General features: G+C 47.6%; 1 protein-coding gene across 6 annotated transcripts in view; it reads left to right on the forward strand.

Moving 5' to 3' along the window:
* The window catches only part of SYNE2 (spectrin repeat containing nuclear envelope protein 2), a 259,349-nt gene that overhangs the window by 38,380 nt on the left and 198,743 nt on the right, over window positions 1–22,226 (forward strand). For all 6 annotated transcript variants that reach the window (XM_077923084.1, XM_077923110.1, XM_077923091.1 and 3 more), the window contains exons 6-17: window positions 316–408; window positions 1,661–1,842; window positions 4,575–4,771; window positions 5,722–5,822; window positions 7,185–7,286; window positions 9,754–9,891; window positions 11,469–11,633; window positions 12,244–12,356; window positions 15,423–15,579; window positions 18,964–19,060; window positions 19,723–19,910; window positions 21,103–21,267. In XM_077923084.1, coding sequence (XP_077779210.1) covers window positions 316–408; window positions 1,661–1,842; window positions 4,575–4,771; window positions 5,722–5,822; window positions 7,185–7,286; window positions 9,754–9,891; window positions 11,469–11,633; window positions 12,244–12,356; window positions 15,423–15,579; window positions 18,964–19,060; window positions 19,723–19,910; window positions 21,103–21,267 — 1,698 coding nt within the window. The remainder of the gene's footprint in view (window positions 1–315; window positions 409–1,660; window positions 1,843–4,574; window positions 4,772–5,721; window positions 5,823–7,184; window positions 7,287–9,753; window positions 9,892–11,468; window positions 11,634–12,243; window positions 12,357–15,422; window positions 15,580–18,963; window positions 19,061–19,722; window positions 19,911–21,102; window positions 21,268–22,226) is intronic.

Consider the following 22,226-nt stretch of genomic DNA (forward strand, 5'->3'; position numbering starts at 1 on the left):
CTGAAGCAGAGCGCCCCTCGCGCCGGGCAGACATCGGCCAGCCCCACAAGCTCGGGGGACAGCAAGGAGGCGCAGTGCTGTCATCCCGCTGTTCCTCGACCTGGTTCCGTTTCCCCGACCTGCTTTTGGGGGGGAAATAAAGGGGAAAAAATTTCCTTTATTTCCCCCCCAAAAAACTAGGTGCGTCCTATGGGACGAAGCATCCTATGGGACGAAAAATACTGTAATAAGATAAAATAATTTTATTTATATCCTGCCCTCCCCAGCCGAAGCCAGGCTCAGAGTGGCTAACAATAGTTATTCTTCTTTTCCCAGATCAAGCTGATCAACATTCATGTTGCTGATATCATTGAAGGGAAACCGTCCATTGTCCTTGGCCTGATTTGGACAATCATATTGCATTTTCACGTGAGTAGCTGATCAAGGTTGAAAGAAAGATTTCCCAAGTTAGTTTTTGCCGAAATAGGCTCAGGGGATGGAGGCAAGGAGACCCCCCCCCCCGAACAGTGTGTCAGGGGAGGAGAGCGGTGATCATGCCATCTGAAAAGCTATGCCTAGGTGTTTGAGGTGAAATGGCCCTTAGGAGAGGACTGTACCATCTCAGTTTTCACAGTTTCCATTCATTTTAAAGTTGCCTTGACGTGCAAATCAAATCCCACATGACCAACATGCCATGCCCCATTTGAATAACTACTCTAACACTTTTAACAGGCCTTTGGTTCCCCCCAAAGAATCCTGGGAACTGTAGTTTGTTAAAGGTTCTGGGAGTTATTAAGGAAGGCCGCTATTCCCCTTACGGAGCTACAATTCCCAGAGTTCCCTGGGAAGAAGGATTGATTGTTAAACCACAAGTGGAGGTGATTCTTCAAGTACTTAGGCCCAAGTCATTTAAGCAGAGATGGATTTAGGGGCGAGCTACCAGTTTGGTTGCATTGGGCATGAAGCATAGGGGCCTCCAGAACTTTTATGAAGAATGGAAGGCGAGAGGCAGGGCTTTGTACGCCAGATTTTGATGCCCGCACAGGGCGCTGCTGAAATTCAAGACCCCAAGGTCTGTCACTGATTTATGACTTTGTACCCTACTTCTTGGGATGCAGGTGGCACTGTGGTCTAAACCACAGAGCCTAGGACTTGCCGATAAGAAGGTCGGTGGTTCGAATCCCTGCGACGGGGTGATCTCCCGTTGCTCGGTACCTGCTCCTGCCAACCTAGCAGTTCGAAAGCACGTCAAAGTGCAAGTAGATAAATAGGTACCGCTCCAGCGGGAAGGTAAACAGCGTTTCCGTGCGCTGCTCTGGTTTGCCAGAAGCGGCTTAGTCCTGCTGGCCACATGACCTGGAAGCTGTACCCCGGCTCCCTCGGCCAATAAAGCGAGATGAGCGCCGAACCCCAGAGTCGGTGACGACTGGACCTAATGGTCAGGGGTCCCTTTACCTTTACCTTTACCTTACCCTAGTTCTTGGGATGCAGGTGGCACTGTGGACAAACGCCAGCTCCCTTGGCCTATAGAGCGATAAGAGTGCCGCAACCCCAGAGTCGTTCGTGACTAGACTTAACGGTCAGGGGTCCCTTTACTGTTACCTTTTACCCAAGTTCTTATCAATGACTGTGGAATAAATCTGTTCCTTTCCCTCCCCCGCCCTCTATTCTTCATTGGTAGATTGAAGAGTTAGCCCAGACTCTTGCTTGTGGCTACGGTCATCCTTCGCCGGACAGTTCAAGTGCCGTGGACTCATCGCCGACAGCAAGCCCACCGGCAAAACGAAATGCTAAAGCGAAGGAACGGTGGAAGATGTCCGCAAAGAAGGCTCTTCTGTTGTGGGCCAAGGAGCAGTGCGCCACGTATGTAGGGTTGCTTGAATCAGTCCGTCTGCACTTTGTGCCGCTTTTCCATGCGTTCACTTGCCAGCCCATTCCATCCTGTTTTCTGCACTAATCTGTGATGCTTAGGAACACAGAAAGCTGCCTTGCATTGAATCAAACCATTGATCCGCAGCAGCCCTCCAGAGTTTAAGATTCATTTCATTTTCCTTTATTAGACGTATTAGTCACTTGCCTCCAAAAGGTCTCCAAGTGGCTTACAGCAAAAGAAAGAAAGAAAGAAAGAAAGAAAGAAAGAAAGAAAGAAAGATAGATATACAATACATATTACCATAGCAGGAAAGTGCTTTTAAAATATGTTAGGGAGAGAGGGGGATTATTGGATTTTGCTTGTTTTTACAGTATTTTTATTATGTATTTTATGTTAAGAGCCGTCTTGAGACCTGCAGGTATAGGGTGGCACACAAAGTTTTAATAATAATAGACATTAATATTTCATATAGCATAACATCTGTGAATGAAACCATAATCAAATGATAAGCAAAACAATACTCAAGCCTGCTTACTAACATTTTTTTAAAAAAAATATTTAAATATATAAGTATTATAGTATGTTGAATTCACGAGCAGGATTTGAACTATGAGCAACAGAAGGAGTTAGAGTTTATTGTATGGTGGTTATGATATAAGACGGAGAAGATAGGGTACAGCAAGGGGGAGAAATTAAAAACACCATGGAAAATGGGGGTGGGGAAGTAAAAAAAAGAAAAGAAAAAATTATTATGTTTTGGAATGCATATGTGCAATTTTTGAGATGTATGGTATTTGGTTTATTATTATTATTATTATATTTTGTTAAACAAAAATAAACAAAGCCTCAACTTCCCGTAGTCCAAAAAGCCATTCACCTGAAACCCACAGTTTCCCCCCTTTAACCCCACCACCCCACCCAATTCAGTGCTGGGGGTTGGTCCTCCAGGGATGGTCCTGAATCTCTCTTCTCCCTGCAGGAGGGGAGCAGTAGCGGAGCAAAGCAGAGAGGTGGTAACTTAACCTGCTTTGCAGATGACTCAGTTACTCCTCCTCTCCTGCTGCTGGTAGAGCTGCAGATGTTGTGGGTTGTACCTGAGGACTCCTGCATGCAAATCAGATGCTGAGCCACTAGGTTATGGCACTTGCTTTAAAAACAATATTGAGATTCTAGTCCTCATCGTTGATATAAATAGGGCATGCAAAGCTGCCTTCTACTGAGTCAGACCAGTGGTCCATCTGCCTCAGTATTGTCTACACCAACTGGCAGCGTCTCTCCAGAATTTCGGCAGTCTGTTTCGGCCCTTCTTGGAGACGCCATGATTCGAACCCAGGACCTTTTGCAGACAAGGTGTGTGCCGTGCCGCTGAGCTACATACAGCACTTCCCCAAAGAGAGCGGCCTGATCCTGTAGGCTGGTCAGCGGGGCCAAAGAGCTTTCTTTAGCCTAGCCAAAGAACATTTAAGTTCATTTCCTCAACAGTGGTGGAGTTGAATAGCAGGACAAAGAACAAAGAGAAAGTCTGACAAGTTAAGTGGTTTCCACTCCCCAAGTGAGTTTGGCCACTCTGCCAACAAACCCTGACATTCTGAACAAGTGAGATCGCTGATTTCACCCCGCGGTGCCCAGCCTTAGCCTTTGTCCTCCTTCCTGCATATCTACAATGCACAACCCATTTTTATGTCAGCACTCATTCTGACTCATGCCTTCGTCTCTCGGCATAGCTGCATTTTCTAGGAAACAAATGTGCTGTAGGAAGTCACCGGGCACATTTCTCTCAAACGTTGTCTGTAATTGCCTCGAAATAGATTTGCCACTGGGTGGAAAGTATAATATAATGGCTCCCATTCTTAAAACTGAGCCCCTTCCCTGCCAGACTGCTCATTTAGGGCAGGTATATTCTTCAACACTTCTTAGATACTATAATTGTGCGTTAGCAGTGGAGCTAATTCTGCTTTAGTGATATCACATGGCTCGTAGCCTTGTCCTCCATTAATCTTGTCTAACCCCCTTTTAGGGACGCGGGTGGCACTGTGGGTTAAACCACAGAGCCTAGGACTTGCCGATCAGAAGGTCGGTGGTTCGAATCCCCGCGACGGGGTGAGCACCCGTTGTTCGGTCCCTGCTCCTGCCAACCTAGCAGTTCGAAAGCATGTCAAAGTTCAAGTAGATAAATAGGTACCACTCCAGCGGGAAGGTAAACGGCGTTTCCGTGCACTGCTCTGGTTCGCCAGAAGTGGCTTAGTCATGCTGGCCACATGACCCGGAAGCTGTACCCCGGCTCCCTCGGTCAATAAAGTGAGATGAGCGCTGCCACCCCAGAGTCGGTCACGACTGGACCTAATGGTCAGGGGTCCCTTTACCTTTAACCCCCTTTTAAGGCCTTCAAGGTTCTCCCCAAAACCAGCGTTTTTGAACTCATTTCAATCTCTGGTTAATTGGGGGAACCCAGGTTAGCATGAGTCTTGGGTTAACCTCGGTGCAGATGTAAGGCAGATCTAAGGGAGGTTTTTACCCCTGTGGGGTGGGAGAGGGTGCCTATGGGTCTACAACTTGCTCCCCATCCCTTAACTTTTTAAGAGACAGTGTTATACTTCGTGCCAGGCTGTAAAAATAGGGCGCTTGTGGGAAAGGGAGTTACTTGCATGGTTGGCAGTGCAGCGTCACTGCTTACAGGAATAACTGAAGAGACATTTTTGTGTGTGTGTGTGTTTGGACGCAGGCATGGCTCCATCAGCGTTGCAGACTTCAAATCCAGTTGGAGGAATGGGTTGGCGTTCTTGGCCATCATTCACGCCTTGAGGCCGGACTTGGTAGACATGGAGAGAGCAAAAGATAGACCCAACAAAGAGAACCTGGAGGAAGCCTTCGAAATTGCAGAGACAGAACTCAATATACCCCGGCTGCTTGAACCTGACGGTAAACCTTCCGAGAATGGAGCGTCTCCAGTCATAACAGTGTCGGTTGTGTTTTCACGGGCATAGATTTTAGACCCTGTTTTCAATATGAATGTCTAGATTGGGAGGGGAAGTGTACCAAAATCTGTGAATGGAAATAAATATCACCAAGCAGATTACTAAACAGGTGCTTTCATAATACAGGCAACTTTTCGTTCACATGTTGACTCTTTTATAGTGTGTCTTTCATACGGACATGTGTTGAAAGCCCTAAACGACTCAGGCTCCAAATATCTGAAAGACAGCCTCGTTCCCTTTAGACTAAGGTTACCAGATTTTTTTCAATAAATCTGGGGACACAATGAATGAATGAATGAATGAATGAATTAATGAATACTACACATTGAGGAAGAGCCCCATCCCAACTCCTACTTGCGTGCAAGCTGGAGGGAGCAGGGATCTCTCAGGCAGCACGATGCCTCCCTTCCCATCGGAGCAGCCCCAATCCCATTCCTACTTGTGTGCAAGCAGGAGGGGACAGGGATCCCTCAGCTGGGAAGGGAGGCTTCCCATTGCTTAACTGAGAGATCCGCGCCCTGCTCCTGCTTGTACGCAAGTAGGAGTTGGGAGGCTGCTCCGATAGGCAGCATGAAGCCTCCCTTCACAGCTTAGTTGCTGGGCTCAGGGAAGGTAGAGGCAGCCCGGAAGCTGCATCTTAGAGCCCCTGCACCACCATCACATGGGGACTTCCAAGCAGCTCCTGAAGCCAGCCAGAGCCAACTGCTCCGGAGACTGCCGCTGCTGCATTTCCTGGGGACATTGGATGAAATCCGGGGACATTCTGGGGATGGAATTTGTCCGGGGACTTATTTGCAAATCCTGGGACTGTCCCTGGGAAACGGGGACATCTGGTAACCCTACTTTAGACCCTTTGGGATGCTGAGATGTTTAATAGCTTCTGGCATTTTACAGATGTTGATGTCGTCAGTCCAGATGAGAAATCCATCATGACATATGTGGCTCAGTTTCTGCAGTATTTCAAAAGTCTACCTGTGGCTGAAGATGAAATGCAGGTATGGTGACCTGTTTTGTTTTTGGACCAAGCCTCATATGTTCCCTGTTTGTTTTGGAATACGAAGTCTTGAGTTATCTCTAAGCATCCCTATAGCAGGGGATGGTTCAGCGGCCTGATCTGTCCACCCCTCAAAACATTTTTTTTCCTGGTGCCCAAGGTTCTGCCAGTAAATGAATAAATAGTAGACCCAGTGCTGGGGTTACAGGAATCCAGCAACCTGAGAGGGTGCGAATTGCCCTCTTCCCTATCGATTGTCAGGTTGATCATTTGATGAATGGAACAAGGAAAGGAACCCCCCCCCCTCTCAGCTGATCTGCACAGATCAATGGAATGTGTGCTTGTGTGTCTGCCTGGGGATGCGTGCATGGCCACACCCCTTTTGGCCACGCCCACTGCTGGCAACCTGGAGGGCTGGCTTAAGGGTGATGTAGCTTTTGGACCAAAAAAGAGTGGCCCGAATCTTGCAAGACTCACAGCATTCATAAGAGGACAATCGGACCAGAAATTATTAAAAGAATGGGGATGCGCTAAAGACTATATGAAAAAACATTGTTCTGGAGTAAGCATATCGGTATGTAATGAATGACGCTTTGCAGGGTTAAAGAAAAAGAAAAATGATGTAAAAAGTATAAGGATAGAGGTAATCTACATTTGTTGTTTAGTCGTGTCCGACTCTTTGTGACCCCATGGGCCAGAGCACGCCAGGCACTCCTGTCTTCCACTGCCTCCCGCAGTTTGGTCAAACTCATGCTGGTAGCTTCGAGAACACTGTCCAACCATCTCATCCTCTGTCGTCCCCTTCTCCTTGTGCCCTCCATCTTCCCCAACATCAGGGTCTTTTCCAGGGAGTCTTCTCTTCTCATGAGGTGGCCAAAGTATTGGAGCCTCAGCTTCACGATCTGTCCTTCCAGTGAGCACTCAGGGCTGATTTCCTTAGGAATGGATAGGTTGGACCTTCTTGCACTCCATGGGACTCTCAAGAGTCTCCTCCAGCACCATAATTCAAAAGCATCAATTCTTCGGCGATCAGCTTTCTTTATGGTCCAGCTCTCACTTCCATACATCACTACTGGGAAAACCATAGCTTTTACCATACGGACCTTTGTTGGCAAGGTGATGTCTCTACTTTTTAAGATGCTGTCTAGGTCTAGAACTAAAGCAAAGCTAATAAACCTCTTCCAAAATACTGTTGGATTGCTGCATTTGTTTCCCTATTTTTGCCCTAAGCAGTTTGCAAAGGGAAAGAGCCTTGGGAATATGTTTGACAAGGCGCCTTCTCTTGCAACAGTGCAAACTGCAGTTGTCAGGAGGGGCGATAAAAAAGAAAACAAAAATGGCAACTTTCTGTTCTGTTTCCCAGGGGAAAGTCAACCAGACCTTGAGTTGGCTGAACTCTCAAGAAAAGAAGTTAGCAAGGTTGTTGTCGGAGACAGAAAGTATGCCCTTCTCTGAGAAGTTCCAAGTAAGTTACATTGTAGACTTATACATTCAGAGATAGTAGCAATTGCAAGGTAAATAACTGAAGGTTATTTTTTTGTGTCATTTGTAAAACAAAGTTTCAGTGTTCCGTCTTTTGGGAACTGTCCCGCCCCCCCCAAAGGAAAAAGAAAATGTCCTCATTCAGTTTTATAAAAGCGTTAAACTTCTGAATACAGTGGTACCTCGGGTTAAGTACTTAATTCGTTCTGGAGGTCCGTTCTTAACCTGAAACTGTTCTTAACCTGAAGCACCACTTTAGTTAATGGGGCCTCCTGCTGCCGCCGCACCGCCAGAGCACGATTTCTGTTCTCATCCTGAAGCAAAGTTCTTAACCCGAGGTACTATTTCTGGATTAGCGGAGTCTGTAACCTGAAGCGTATGTAACCTGAAGCATATGTACCCCGAGGTACCACTGTATTGGAATGAATAACACAATTTAGAAACCAGGAAACAAATTCAAAACACCGAGGGGAGAACCACAAACATATTAAACAAAATGATCAAACAGACAGATGAATATTGCAGCCTATCCATCATTCACAGCAGAGCCGGAAATCTCCAAGGGGCTCGTTAGTCGTGGGAAATATAAGCATCACTTTAACAGGAGAAGAGTCCTGCTGAACCAGACAGTTCTCCACTTGGTCCAGCATCATTTTCTCACAGTGGCCAAACAGATTCCCCTGGGAAGCAGGCAAGCAGGAGCTGTCCCACTCATGTCCCCCATGTTCTGGAATCCAGAGGCATATTGCATCTGATTCTGGAGGTAGCACATGGCCACTGCGACTAGTTGCCGTTGATAAGAACATAAGAACACCCCTCTTGCAGCCCTCACCCATGATTGCACCCCAATAGCGTAAAAGGTAAAGGACCCCTGGACGGTTAAGTCCAGTCAAAGGCGACTATGGGGTTGCGGTGCTCATCTCGCTTTCAGGCCAAGGGAGCCTGCATTTGTCCACAGACAGCTTTTCTGGGTCATGTGGCCAGCCACTTCTGGCACAATGGAACACTGTTCAGGGAAGTTTTTAATCTGTGATATTTTACTGTATCTTTGGTTTTTATGGAAGCCGCCCAGAGTGGCTGGGGAAACCCAGCCAGATGGGCGGGGTACAAATAATAAATTATTATTATTATTATTATTATTATTATTATTATTATTATTACTGTGATGGAAACCAGAGTGCACAGAAACGCTGTTTACCTTCCTGCTGCAGCGGTACCTATTTATCTACTTGCACTGGTGTGCTTTCGAACTGCTAGCTTGGCAAGAGCTGGGACAGAGCAATGGGAGCTCACTCCGCCACGGAGATTCAAACCACTGATCTTCTGACTGGCAAGCCTAAGAGTCTCTGTGATTTAGACCACAGCGCCTCCCGCGTCTCACCCATGATTGCACTCCAATAGCATAAGATGAGCCTGCTGGATCAAGCCAGAAGCCCCTCCCTGTCCACACACTGGCCAAACCGATGTGTGTGGGAAGCCTGCAAGTTGGACATGAGAGCAGTGGCACTCTGCCAGCCTGTGATTCTCGGCAACTGGTATTCAGAGGCATTCTGCCTGTGGCAGCGTAGGTGGCATGGAATCTGGAGGTCCCATCAGCCACTGTAGGCATTGATAGCCTTTTGTGTTAATTTCTTGTGTCCCCTTTTTTCAAGCCATCTAGTGGCCATCATAGGAACATAGGAAACTGTGCCAGACCCCTGTTCCATCTAGCTAGCATTGGAGCAGTTCGGGAGGAGAAGGGAAACTGGTCCTAAACCTACGCTGGCTTGTGGGATATCTTTGGGAGAAGAAAAGGCCAAGGAGTTGGAAACAGGAGTACAAGAAAACACACAAGCAGGAATTGAGCACAACAGAATGTCAGCGTCCGTATGCTTCTGAATACAAGTTGCTGGAAGCTGCAGGAAGGGAGAGAGCTGTTGTGCTCTGTTTCCGCTTGCAAGCTTCTCATAGACAACTGGTTGGCTAGTGTGAGAACAGGATACTGGACTAAGATGGGCCATTGACCTGGCCAAGCAGGGCTGTTCTTAAACTCTTGACTATTATCCACCCCCATCGTCCAGCCTGGACACTGAGGTCCAGCGCTGAGGGCCTTCTGGCGGTTCCCTCACTGCGGGAAGCTAAGCTACAGGGAACCAGGCAGAGGGCCTTCTCAGTAGTGGCACCCGCCCTGTGGAACACCCTCCCACCAGGTGACAAAGAGATAAACAACTACCTGACATTTAGAAGACATCTGAAGGCAGCCCTGTTCAGGGAAGTTTTTAATGTGTGACATTTTAATGTATTTTTAATCTTTGTTGGAAGCCGCCCAGAGTGGGAGGGGTACAAAAAATAAATTACTATTACTATTATAGCTAATAGCTGTTGACAGATCTATCCTCTGTCTATTGATCTAATCCTGCTTTAAAAGTTTCTGAAACTGAATTTCTTTTTTTCTTTCTAATTATCCCTAGGAGATGTTATCATTTATGGAATCATTTAACACAGAGAAAAAGGCCTTTCAGTCCTTCCTGACATCTAAAAGAAAAGCATCGGAGCCCAGCGGAGATTATCTAAAGATGAAAGATGCATGGGACAGCCTAACCTCTCAGGTCATTGGAAATATTTTTGTGGCAACTGCCGTTTATGCGGCCGATGGAAAAGTCTTTTGCTCATGTCTAGGATGGTGGGTTGGGCCAGGAAATACTTCTTTGCGCTTTCCAGGCGTGGTGCAAATAGGGCATCACAGCATCATAGAGATTGAGAGGACGCTGTTGCCTGTTGAGTCTGGAGGCTGAATGTGGCCCTCCAATCCTTTCCATCTGGCCCTTGGGACTCTTCCAGACCCCGCCACCTCTCACTGGCCCTGCTCCATGTCCTTCTCATGTCCTTTGGCTTAACTGGAATGTCTCCAATTGTGATGAGGTCCTTTGCTTGCCTGATGGGGAGACGCATGTGCAGAAATCTCTTCCTTCCTAAATAGTGGGCCTGGCCCGCCCACTATTGCTTGTGGCCACACCTACCAGTAGCATGTGCCGCATGGAAGGTTGTTCCTAAGGCAATGCAGCTCTCAGGTTTAAAGAAGTTGCCTGCCCCTAAGCTAGCCCAAGACTCCACGCAAGACGTTCAGACCTAGAAATCCCCAAGAGATGGCTTCTCTGCTTCTCCACAATCTTCAGCAAGGGAAGAGCCCACAATCCCTCTTGGCAGTGGGTTCCATTGCTGAAATTGCTCTTACCATCATGGCGGTTCTTCCTAGTGTTCAACTGAAATCTGTCCACCTGTAACTTAGAGCCCATGGGATGCAGTTCTGCCCTCTGTGGCAACAGAGGACATGCATTTGCCCTCTTATGTGTGACAGCCCTTCAAGGATTTGAAGAGTGCTCTCTCTCCTTCCCAGGCTTCTCACTTCCAGGCCAAAAACACTCAGTCCCTTCAGCCTTTCCTCGTAGAATTCAGCCAGTCAGACTGGGCATCTACCACCATCCCAATACTGGTAGATTTTTGGGTTATATGCATCAGGCCAGCAGGTGATCCTAGGTCAAGGTCAAGGGACCCCTGACAATTAAGTCCAGTCTGGGTTTGCGGCGCTCATCTCACTTTACTGGCCGAGGGAGCCGGCGTTTGTCCGAAGACAGTTTTTCCGGGTCATGTGGCCAGCATGACTAAGCCGCTTCTGGCAAAACCAGAGCAGCACACAGAAACGCCGTTTACCTTCCCGCCGGAGTGGTACCTATTTATCTACTTGCACTTTGACGTGCTTTCGAACTGCTAGGTTGGCAGGAGCAGGGACCAAGCAACGGGAGCTCACCCTGTTGCGGGGATTCGAACCGCCGACCTTTTGATCGGCAAGCCCTAGGCACAGTGGTTTAACCCATAGCGCCACCCGCAGGTCATCCTAATGGTCCCCAAATGCTTCCCTTCCCCCTAAATTTGAGTGGTTGCCCCCGCCAAAAATCGTTTCAGCAATAAAACTGACGTATTCTGGGTTCTGCAGGACTGTCTGCATCTCACACATTTTGTAAGCGTGACGACACTTGAGCCTTCCTAGATGTTTCTACCTGTGCACTGTGTGGATGGAGCAGATCCACCTGGTTTAATAGCCTAGTTTGTTTGTTAACTTGAACTTGTGTGTCTGTGTGTAAAACAAATACAGAACCTTTTGTGTACACCTGTCTTGCCTTCCTAGATGAATGAATGGAAAGCAAAGCTGGACGGTTTATTGCCTCCACCTCTAGATGCAATCGAGTCCTGGTTGCAAGAGGTAGAACGCCAGCTGGCGGAAGATCTACCGGATTCCCAAGACCACTGTGAAGCCATGGCTGCCCTAGAAGGAAAAATGAGGTCCACCCAGGTTGGTTACAGAAAAGAAAACAGGAGTTTTAAAAAGACATCTGCTCATGTAGAAAATATTAAAAAGTAAATTTAAGGCACCGCAGAAAGAGGGGGGAGGAAGTCGAGTTTTGAAATATTAAAATGATTGTAAAATTGTTGAAATGTATAAAATTGAAAAAAAATAGGCTCAGCTTTGCTACACAAACACAGGAACAGAGGTAGTACTGGTTTGCACCTTCCGTGATTCTGCAGCTACAGTGTGGTTTGCCATGCCTTTTCCATTATAATGCTCACACTTGACAAGCAGAAATTCATTAAAAAGCAACAACTTTGGAACATAGGAAGCTGCCTTATACCTGGGTTTCCCAAACTTAGGTCTCCACCTGTTTTTGGACTACAACTCCCATCATCCCTAGCTAGCAGGACCAGTGGTCAGGGATGATGGGAACTGATTGTTTGGATGGGAACTCCAAAAACAGGTGGAGACCCAAGTTTGGGAAACACTGGTCTACGCCAAGCATGGGGAATCCAGTGTCAAACTAACTCTGGGAAGAGCTGGCAGCAGCACACGGCTGTTTCCCCCTATGACGGTTTGAAATATGTGAACGGAGCCATGCTTCTTCTTTCAGAGCTTGATGGACCATTTCAAAGAACACTTGGAGATGCTGCAGTCCTTTGAGAACAGAGATGAGGCAGGCATGCCCCTGGTGCCACCGCAGAAACTGGAAGAGATGAGAAGAAGGTTTGTCACTTGTCAGATTCCTCTTATCAGCCTAGGTGGCTGCGTTCAGCTGAAGAGCCAGTGGTTACAGTGTCGGACTAGGACTTGGGTTCAAATCCTCCCTCCTCCATGAAGCCCATTGGGTGACCTTGGGCCAGTCACTTTCTCTCAGCCTCTACTGCCTCACAGGGTTGTTAGCTGAGGGGAGAGAGAAGCATGTATGCCCCCTTTCCTTGGAGGAAAGATGGTGTTATAAATGTACTCTATCCAAACCAGTGGTGTCTCTCCAGGGTTTCAGATAGGAAACAATTCCCAGCCTTATCCGGAGATGCCAGGGATCTGGGGCTTTCCTCATTCGGACTTTTTAGTTTAGAGAAAAGGCAAGTAAGAGGTCAGTGTGCTTTGTCCCCACAGCTGGAGGCAGTCATGCTACTGAATTTCAGTTGCTGGAAACCACAGGAGGGGAAAGGGCTCTTGTTCTTGAGAATCTCTTGCAGGCGTCTGGTTGGCCACTGTGAGGATAGGACTCTGGACTTTGTGGGCCATTGGCCTGATCCTGTTGCCTCTTCTTACATTCTTATGCAAGGCAGGATCTCTACCATGGCGTAGCACCATAACATCCGCATTTCGCTTTTTGGCGGGCCATTCAACGTAACTATTCCCCATGTCAGTGTTTGAAAAAGAAAAGGTTCTGGCCTCCTTTTTACTCCTTTGCCTAGTCCTCAGACCTTAGTTGGCACAAAAGAGTCCTTGAGAAAGAGTATTCTTGCAGAGTATTGCTGCTTTTATTCTTAAAAAGTCTTCTTCTCCAACCACAACCGACAGCTTTTATACACACCAAACACAACCAGCTTTCTACCATCCAGCCAACCCACACCCAACACTAACACTGACCACTCTATATATACAGGTACAATTTGGTGAAAGGTTGCATGAGTCATTGTAGGCCGCTGACTCAGGCTGACTTAGTTCTTTTAGCATCAAAGAAACAGCAGTCAATTTTTAGCTGTTACACCCCAGCCTCACAGATAAATGCAGAACAGCTTTAAAAGGGAGCTGGGCATGTTTAGCCTGGAGAAGAGGAGGTTAAGGGGTGATATGATAGCCATGTTCAAATATATAAAAGGATGTCATATAGAGGAGGGAGAAAGGTTGTTTTCTGCTGCTCCAGAGAAGCGGACACGGAGCAATGGATCCAAACTACAAGAAAGAAGATTCCACCTAAACATTAGGAAGAACTTCCTGACAGCTGTTCGACAGTGGAATTTGCTGCCAAGGAGTGTGGTGGAGTCTCCTTCTTTGGAGGTCTTTAAGCAGAGGCTTGACAACCATATGTCAGGAGTGCTCTGATGGTGTTTCCTGCTTGGCAGGGGGTTGGACTCGATGGCCCTTGTGGTCTATTCCAACTCTATGATTCTATGAAAAGGTAAAGGGACCCCTGACCGTCAAGTCCAGTCGCAGATGACTCTGGGGTTGCAGCGCTCATCTCGCTTTACTGGCTGAGGGAGCCGGCGTTTGTCTGCAGGCAGTTTTTCCGGGTCATGTGGCCAGCATGACTAAGCCGCTGCTGGCGAACCAGAGCAGCGCACGGAAATGCCGTTTACCTTCCCGCCAGAGCTGTGCCTATTTATCTACTTGCACTTTGACGTGCTTTTGAACTGCTAGGTTGGCAGGAGCAGGGACCGAGCAACGGGAGCTCACCTCGTCGCGGGGAATCGATCCGCTGACCTTCTGATCGGCAAGCCCAAGGCTCTGTGGTTATCCACCCGTTAATATAATTGCGCATTCCTATCAGTGTTAGAAACTGGGATAGAAAAGCTAGGAGCCAAATGGCTTCAGGGACGTGGGTTGTGGGCGCCATAACAGAATGTCTAGTCGCCACTGCTGCAACACTTTTTACTTACTATTTTGATAAGCATGAATGAATATGCAATTCATGTAAATGGCACATTGTTAATATCACACTCTTAGCAGAAATTCTTAATGCATGTTTAATTTGTTGTTGACAATGAACATATTGGTGCCACACTTCAGTTTTCAAAACGCTTGACTCTTTATTGTTAAGCTCCATAACGTATCATCTGTACTTAACAAATACAGTGGTGCCTCGCAAGACGAAATTAATTCGTTCCGCAAGTTTTTTCTTCTTGCGAGTTTTTCGTCTTGCGAAGCACGGTTTCCCATAGGAATGCATTGAAAATCAATTAATGCGTTCCTAGGGAAACCGACTTCAGACCAGGTCCGGGGACAGTCTGTCCCCCGACCTCTTCTGAAGGCTGGGGGGGGGGACGAAGGGCTTTTCTTCCCACCCCCAGCATTTTAAAAAACCCCGGGACAGCGGAGGACTTCTCCGCTGTCCCGGGGCGATTTAAAAGCCCCCGGGAAGGCAGGCAGGGGGGACAAAGACTTTTGCCCCCCGCCAGCCTTCAGAAGAGGTCCTGGACCTCTTCTGAAGGCCGGCGGGGGGGCAAAAGTCTTTGCTCCCCCCCGCCTGCCTTCAAAAGCCGTCGGGGACAGCGGAGAAACGCGCCGCCCGGAGCGATTTTAAACCCGCTGTCCTGGGTTTTTTTAAACGCTGCCGGGCGTCAGCGCTGCCGCCCGGCAGCATTTTAAAATCGCCCCGACAGCGGAGAAGTCCCCCGCTGTCCCGGGGTTTTTAAAAAACCTCTCCGCCCCCCCCCCCCCGCCAGGCTTCGGAGCAGCCTTCCGAAGCCTGGCTGCGGAGGAGGTCCGAGGACAGTGGGGAAGAGGCGCTGCGCTTCCCCGCTGTCCCGGAGATTTCCCTATGGGCTTTCGTCTTGCGAAGGAAGCCCATAGGGAAATTCGTTTTGCGAAGCGCCTCCGCGACGGAAAACCCTTTCGTCTAGCGGGTTTTCCGTCTTGCGAGGCGTTCGTCTTGCGGGGCACCACTGTAGTTTGAGGCTTCAAAGCACAAACATTTCAGTAATCCTCAAGTGTCAGCCAGGCACAAAAAAATGGCACCCAGACTTTTGGAGGTGCTCATGAATGGAGCATCTCTTGCATGGTGCCCGGCGCACTTGCCGTTTTTGCCTGCTTTCTTAATCAGGATGTTGGGTTTCCTTTCAGGTTCAGCAGCATCCAGCTTGCAGATTTCAGCAATCTTGTGGAGTGCCACCAATTGTTCTGCTCGGCGATCTTGAAGGAACTGGTATCTAAGCTTAACATCTGGCACATCAAGCATGGGACCAAGGAGAATGTGGAGTCGCTGCTGTCAGATTGGAATGTAAGCATCATAAGCTGTTTCCGTATGCTGGCTGGCTAGTTTTGTAGAACAGCGGCCAAGAGATTGTGGCACGAATCAGGATGTCCTCCCATTCAAAAACGCTAAGCCTCAGTCCTTCCCTGCCTTCATCTGCAAAATGGGGCTAAGAAGTGCTCTACATATGCCCATTGAATAGTAAAGCTGCCCAGTTTTTTGGTGTGAAGCCGCAGTTGTCGAATTCAGCAGCTTTCAGGCTGGAATAAAAACGGTACATTTATTTATTTGACAAAATGTGTAGCCTGCTTAATAAAACAAATAAACCTCTAAATGGTGTACATAAAGTGTGTGTGTGTATGAAAGCACCACTTAAATTAACAAACTTTGAAAGCAAGTAGACGTAATAAAAATTATTAAAATGCAGATAAATCAGCAGAATTTAAGAACAAGTATACATAATAAAGGACGCGGGTGGCGCTGTGGGTAAAAGCCTCAGCGCCTAGGGCTTGCCGATCGAAAGGTCGGCGGTCCGAATCCCCGCGGCAGGGTGCGCTCCCGTTGTTCGGTCCCAGCGCCTGCCAACCTAGCAGTTCGAAAGCACCCCCGGGTGCAAGTAGATAAATAGGGAACGCTTACTAGCGGGAAGGTAAACGGTGTTTCCGTGTGCGGCTCTGGCTCGCCAGAGCAGCGATGTCACGCTGGCCACGTGACCCGGAAGTGTCTCCGGACAGCGCTGGCCCCCGGCCTCTTGAGTGAGATGGGCGCACAACCCTAGAGTCTGTCAAGACTGGCCCGTACGGGCAGGGGTACCTTTACCTTTACCTTATGCATAATAAAATGTTGTGTCTGGGTACGGCTGCCTAAACAAAAAAGTTGTTTTGCAGGCATCATTATGATGTGGTCTAGGCATCCAGCAGATGTCACTGCAAAACTGCAATTTGTTAACAGAAGGCTGGTTGCGGGGGAAACAACCATATTCCCTCCTCCAAGAAGGTTTAAACCCTGACAGCAATTTGATGTGCCAAAGCATTTATTGAGGGGTGATGTGGGGGGGTGGGGGTGGCTCTTTCCTCAGCACTCTGTATCAAACCGTCGGTGACACCTGCCAGAGTTTTGAATGGATTTGTCCTATTTGTTCAGAAGGGTATAAAAGCTTTCTAGAATTTCTGCCATGGCTTGAATTCAAAAAGTACTGAATTGAAACTGTGGCTGCAGAGAGGGAATCATGAGTGCCTTAAGGGGGCGCTAAATTCAAGCTGCGACGGCAAAGGAAGAATCCAATTCACCCTCTGAAGCTGTGGCTTGAAGTTTCTCTGTACCTGACATCATCAGATGCCCTGATATCGTGAAACATCATGTGATTTGGCAGGTGGGCTGGCTGCTTTCAGATCTGCTGCCCTGGTCCAAAGTGGCCCTCCTCTCTGATTTAAAATATTTTTAACAAAATAAAAAAATTCCTTCCAGTAGCACCTTAGAGACAACTAAGTTAGTTGTTGGTATGAGCTTTCGTGTGCATGCACACTTCTTCAGATACACTGAAACAGAAGTCACCAGACCCTTATATATAGTGAGAGGGTGGGGAGGGGTATTATTCAGAAGGGTGGTGGGAATGGGTGATAGGCTGATAGGTGTGGTAAACCTGTTGACGACTGTTAACGACTGCAGTAGGTCTTACAGGAAAAAGCAAGGGGTGAGATGGCTGAAAATAGCTTTATCATGTATAATGAGATAAGAATGCAATGTCTCTATTCAGACCAGGTCTCTCCACGGTTTTAAGTTTGGTAATAAGTTGCAATTCAGCAACTTCTCTTTCCAGTCTATTTCTGAAATTCTTTTGTAATAAGACAGCTACTTATCACCCATTCCCCCCACCCTTCTGAGTAATACCCCTCCCCACCCTCTCACTATGTATAAGGGTCTGGTGACTTCTGTTTCAGTGTGCAGTGGTACCTCTGGTTCCGTACTTAATTCGTTCCGGGGGTCCGTTCTTAACCTGAAGAACCACTGTAGCTAATGGGGCCTCCTGCTGCTGCTGCGCCGCCACTGCACAATTTCTGTTCTCATCCTGAAGCAAAGTTCTTAACCTGAGGTAATATTTCTGGGTTAGCGGAGTGTGTAACCTGAAGCGTATGTAACCTGAAGCGTATGTAACCCAAGGTACCACTGTATCTGAAGAAGTGTGCGTGCACACGAAAGCTCATACCAGTAACAAACTTAGTTGGTCTCTAAGGTGCTACTGGAAGGAATTTTTTTATTTTGTTTTGACTACGGCAGACCAACACAGCTACCTACCTGTAACTAAAATATTTTTACACTTCCTTTTACTTACCTACCTACCTACCTACCTACCTGAAGCAGGGGTGGAGAACTTCAGGCCTGGGAGCCAAACGCGCCCGCTTAGGCCTTGCTGTCGGAACCCCTCAAAATTACATCCCAGAGACCTTCCTTACACCCAAGAATTTTTGCCTAGCTGAAATCTGTTCCTGGATTCTGATAATGCCTGTTGCTTATTTTGAGGGAGGATAAGAGAGGGGCGAGCGAGTCTGTGTGTGTGTCAAAACTTGCCTTCCACAGAAAGGTAAAATTTACATGGTCTGCTGCAGGTACTTTTGGCTTTGGCCACAGCCATCACTGGCCCATGGGCCTCAGGACATTGTCCGGAAGGGAATGTGGCGCTTGGGCTGAGGAAAGGGTTCTCACCTCTGCCTTAGAGCATTAGAAACAGCCGTAGTCTCACAAAGAATGAAGTGACCGCTGCTATCAGTGGTCAGCAGAATCCTGGGAAAACAAGTTTTGTTTTGTTTTTAGCAAGCGTTGAAAGCACATCACTGTTTACATATCAGTCACTGTAGCTTTTAGGCAGGAAGTCCACATGACTGACAGGTCTGAGGTGGGGTGTAAATGCCACAATCCTTCACGATGATACGACTCAACCTGACTGTTGTAATGCATAAAATAGGTGATATGATAGAGAAGAGCGAGGGGATGCCAAACCAATACGAAAATATTTTGGTTTCTAGTTGGATTTTCCTTTCAACTAGGAACCAAAATATTCCATTATTCTCTTATTTTATTTCACCGATTGCCATCGTGGCATATGTACAAATGCAACAGTATCTGTAAAATGTATAACAAGCCATATAATAATAATCAACAAACAAAGGTGACAATTAACAGCCAATTCTCCAAACTCTCCCTCTGCATTGAAAAAGCAATTATCCAAAGAAGATGCAGCGCAAAATAATTGAGCCAGTAAGGTGCGCTTCAATGATTTTTTAAAAAGAGATAAAATAGTGGTTTGTTTATTTTTTAAATCTCAAACTCGATCATCTCCAAATCTCTGTACCAGAAAGCATTTTTCAAATTAATCCATCTTTTTGCTTATTTTTTGTTTGTTTGTGTGGGCAGGGTTTTATTGAAGAAAAAGGATTTCTTAGTCAACTGGAAACCACATTTCGAGTATGCAAAGAGAAACAGAACAAGATCATGACCACTTCTAATCTGGGTAAGTAAGACCTCAAAAGCGTACATACGCTTCTATCTAGACTCCTATCATCTTGTATTGTTGAAATCTTAGGCCTAGTATTCACTGAGAAGATCCTGGCTTTGGCAAGTTGCTCTCTTCCATTTTTAGTTCTCCCATCTGTAAAAAAGGCATAATGGTGACTCACATCGTGGCATTTTGTGATAATGAACCAGGGTCGGAACCAGTCTCATTACTCTGCTGTAATTTCTTTTTATTTTAAGATTTTTTTTATATTGCTCTGTTGTAAACCAACACACCTCTCTAAGTAGTTTACATCAGTATAAAATTAAAACTGTTATTTAAAAAAACAGCTATTAAAGGTATTAAAATTATTTAAAAGATGGTTAAAATCAACAATAGCTAAAAAATAAGGCACAAGTTCCTTCTACATGTCTGGATAAGCTTGCCTAAAAAAAAGAATGTAAGCAATTCCCGAAAAAAGCACACCAAAGGCCCCTGTCTGATGTCAATAGGCGGGGAGTTCCAAAGTTCCAAAAATCGATTTTGGAACAAATATTATGCAGCAGTTATTATGTACCAGTTCTGCAGATTGAAGCAGTGGAGTTGGCGTATCTGGGCAAAGACAGTCCTGCAAGTACTGTAGCAATGGGTTTTGACAGCATCGTTATTTAACATTCTAGGAGCTGATCCTGAGGATGCAAGTAAATTATTTAAGATGGTAGAATCTCAGGTTTCCAGATGCAACGAGTACATTGACAACGTGAACGCGACCTTGCGGAAGATTTTGTTGTCCTGGGACACCTATAAAGAGAACATCCGCTTGCTGCAGGCTTGGCTGGAAGACACACGGAAAAAGCACCCTCCAAATGTATGTTTGCATTTCTTCCTGACTCTTACGGTCGATTCACACACTTTATGGTTGGGGAAGTATTATGAGCTCCAGATGTGACGGACAGCCAACTCAACGTTATACACAGGGGTTTGGTTCAAAGGCTCACATGTATACACAAAAATTGCCTTCTGAGCTGTAGGTGGGATATGTGTTTAAGTCCAACTCTATGGGAGGAAGAGAAAGCCGCTCCAAGGTTAGCCAGCTGCATTCTATAAGGCAGCTGGTAAGGGGAAGGCTCACAGGGACGCGGGTGGCACTGTGGGTTAAACCACAGAGCCTAGGACTTGCTGATCAGAAGGTCAGCGGTTCGAATCCCCGTGATGGGGTGAGCTCCCGTTGCTCGGTCCCTGCTCCTGCCAACCTAGCAGTTCAAAAGCACGTCAAAGTGCAAGTAGATAAATAGGCACTGCTCCGGTGGGAAGGTAAACGGCGTTTCCATGTGCTTCTCTGGTTCGCCAGAAGCAGCTTAGTCATGCTGGCCACATGACCCAGAAGCTGTACATCGGCTCCCTTGGCCAATAAAGCGAGATGAGCGCCGCAACCCCAGAGTCGGTCACAACTGGACCTAATGGTCAGGGGTCCCTTTACCTTTACTAAGGGGAAGGCTCAGAGGTCGGAGGAAATCTGGAAGCCACAAGTAGACCTGGCCCCAAAGTATCTTTCAAGCTCTCTGCCTTTCTTCCCAGGCAAGTCCTGTTTGGTGAACCCTGCAAGCTTCTTCTTCTTCTTCTTTGGTGATCACTCGTAGCCGAGTAAGATTGTCTTCCATAAACATGATTTTTACAGTGCGTCCGTAAGTGACTATGGAGGCCAATTCTGGATCCACACGTCCTTCCACAGTGGGGACATAGGTTTCTGGGTGGGAGTTGATCACGGTGAGGGCACCATTGGCAGGTGGGAGCAGCGGGTGTGCTCCTGAGAGATCTCGCTGGCAGTTGGATTCCCTTGTGAGTTCTTGCGAAACCTTCTCCATCACTCCCAAAGCTACCATGCTTAGCGGGACTTGCCCATGGAAGGCACATGTTTGTGGAAAGGCGGAAGAGAGGAAGAGAGAGAGGCTGGTATAGGGAGATGTAGCCAAGTGTGTGTGGTTGAAATCGCCCACGACAAATGCGTGCGAGATGCGGGCTTACTGTCTTGTGTTGCATTGTGTTGTGTTGTGTACTAGGTTCCCACAGAAGTGTTGGCTGCCTGGAACTCCCGGCACGGATCTGTCAACGAAGCAGGGAACTTTTTGATCGAATCCTGCAACGAGGAAGTGGGTTCAGCCGTTTCCAGTGAGCTGAAGAAACTGAACAGAAAATGGGCAAAGCTTATAAAGAAAACACAGTTTGTGAGTTGTCGCAGATATTTTTAAAAAGGCTTGTGGAGTTGCTGTTAGCTTTATGGTATCGTTAAGCATAAAAATGCAACATGGAATATTGTTTCAGGCTAAGAGATTTATTGTAACATAGGCCAGTGTTTCCCAACCTTTTTTGGGCAAAGGCACACTTCTTTCATGAAAAAAATCTCGAGGCACACCACCATTAGAAAATGTTAAAAAATTTAACTCTGTGCCTATATTGACTATATAAAAAGTACAGTGGTGCCTCGCAAGACGAAATTAATTCGTTCCGCAAGTCTCTTCGTCTTGCGAGTTTTTCGTCTTGCGATGCACGGTTTCCCATAGGAATGCATTGAAAATCAATTAATGCGTTCCTAGGGAAACCGCCTTCAGACCAGGTCCGGGGACAGTCTGTCCCCCGACCTCTTCTGAAGGCTGGGGGGGGGGGACAAGGGCTTTTCTTCCCACTGCCAGCCTTCAGAAGGCTGTTCTGAAGGCTGGCGGTGGGAAGAAAAGCCCTTCTTCCCACCTCCCGCCCCGCAAGCTCCGGGGACAGGAGGGCTTTGCTGCCGACCGCCAGCATTTTAAAAGCCCCTGCTGTCCCGGGGCGATTTTAAAATGCTGGCGGGCGGGAGCGAAGTCTCCGCTGCCCCGAGGAGATTTTAAAATGCTGGGGGTCGGCAGCGAACGCTTCGCTCCCGCCCGCCAGCATTTTAAGATCGCCCGGGGCAGCGGAGAAGTCTCCGCTGTCCCGGGAAGGCAGGCGGGGGGAGCAAAGACTTTTGCCCCCGCCTGCCTTCAGAAGAGGTCCAGGACCTCGTTCCGATGCCCGGCGGCGGGGTGCGAGGTTCCCGCCCCCCCGCCCGGCATCGGGGCATCGTTCCGATGCCCGGCGGCGGGGGGAGAGGTTCCCGCCCCACCGCCCGGCATCGGGGCATCGTTCCGATGCCCGGCGGTGGGGTGCGAGG

The sequence above is a fragment of the Podarcis muralis genome, chromosome 1 (genome assembly GCF_964188315.1).
Source record: "Podarcis muralis chromosome 1, rPodMur119.hap1.1, whole genome shotgun sequence".
Lineage (NCBI taxonomy): Eukaryota > Metazoa > Chordata > Lepidosauria > Squamata > Lacertidae > Podarcis > Podarcis muralis.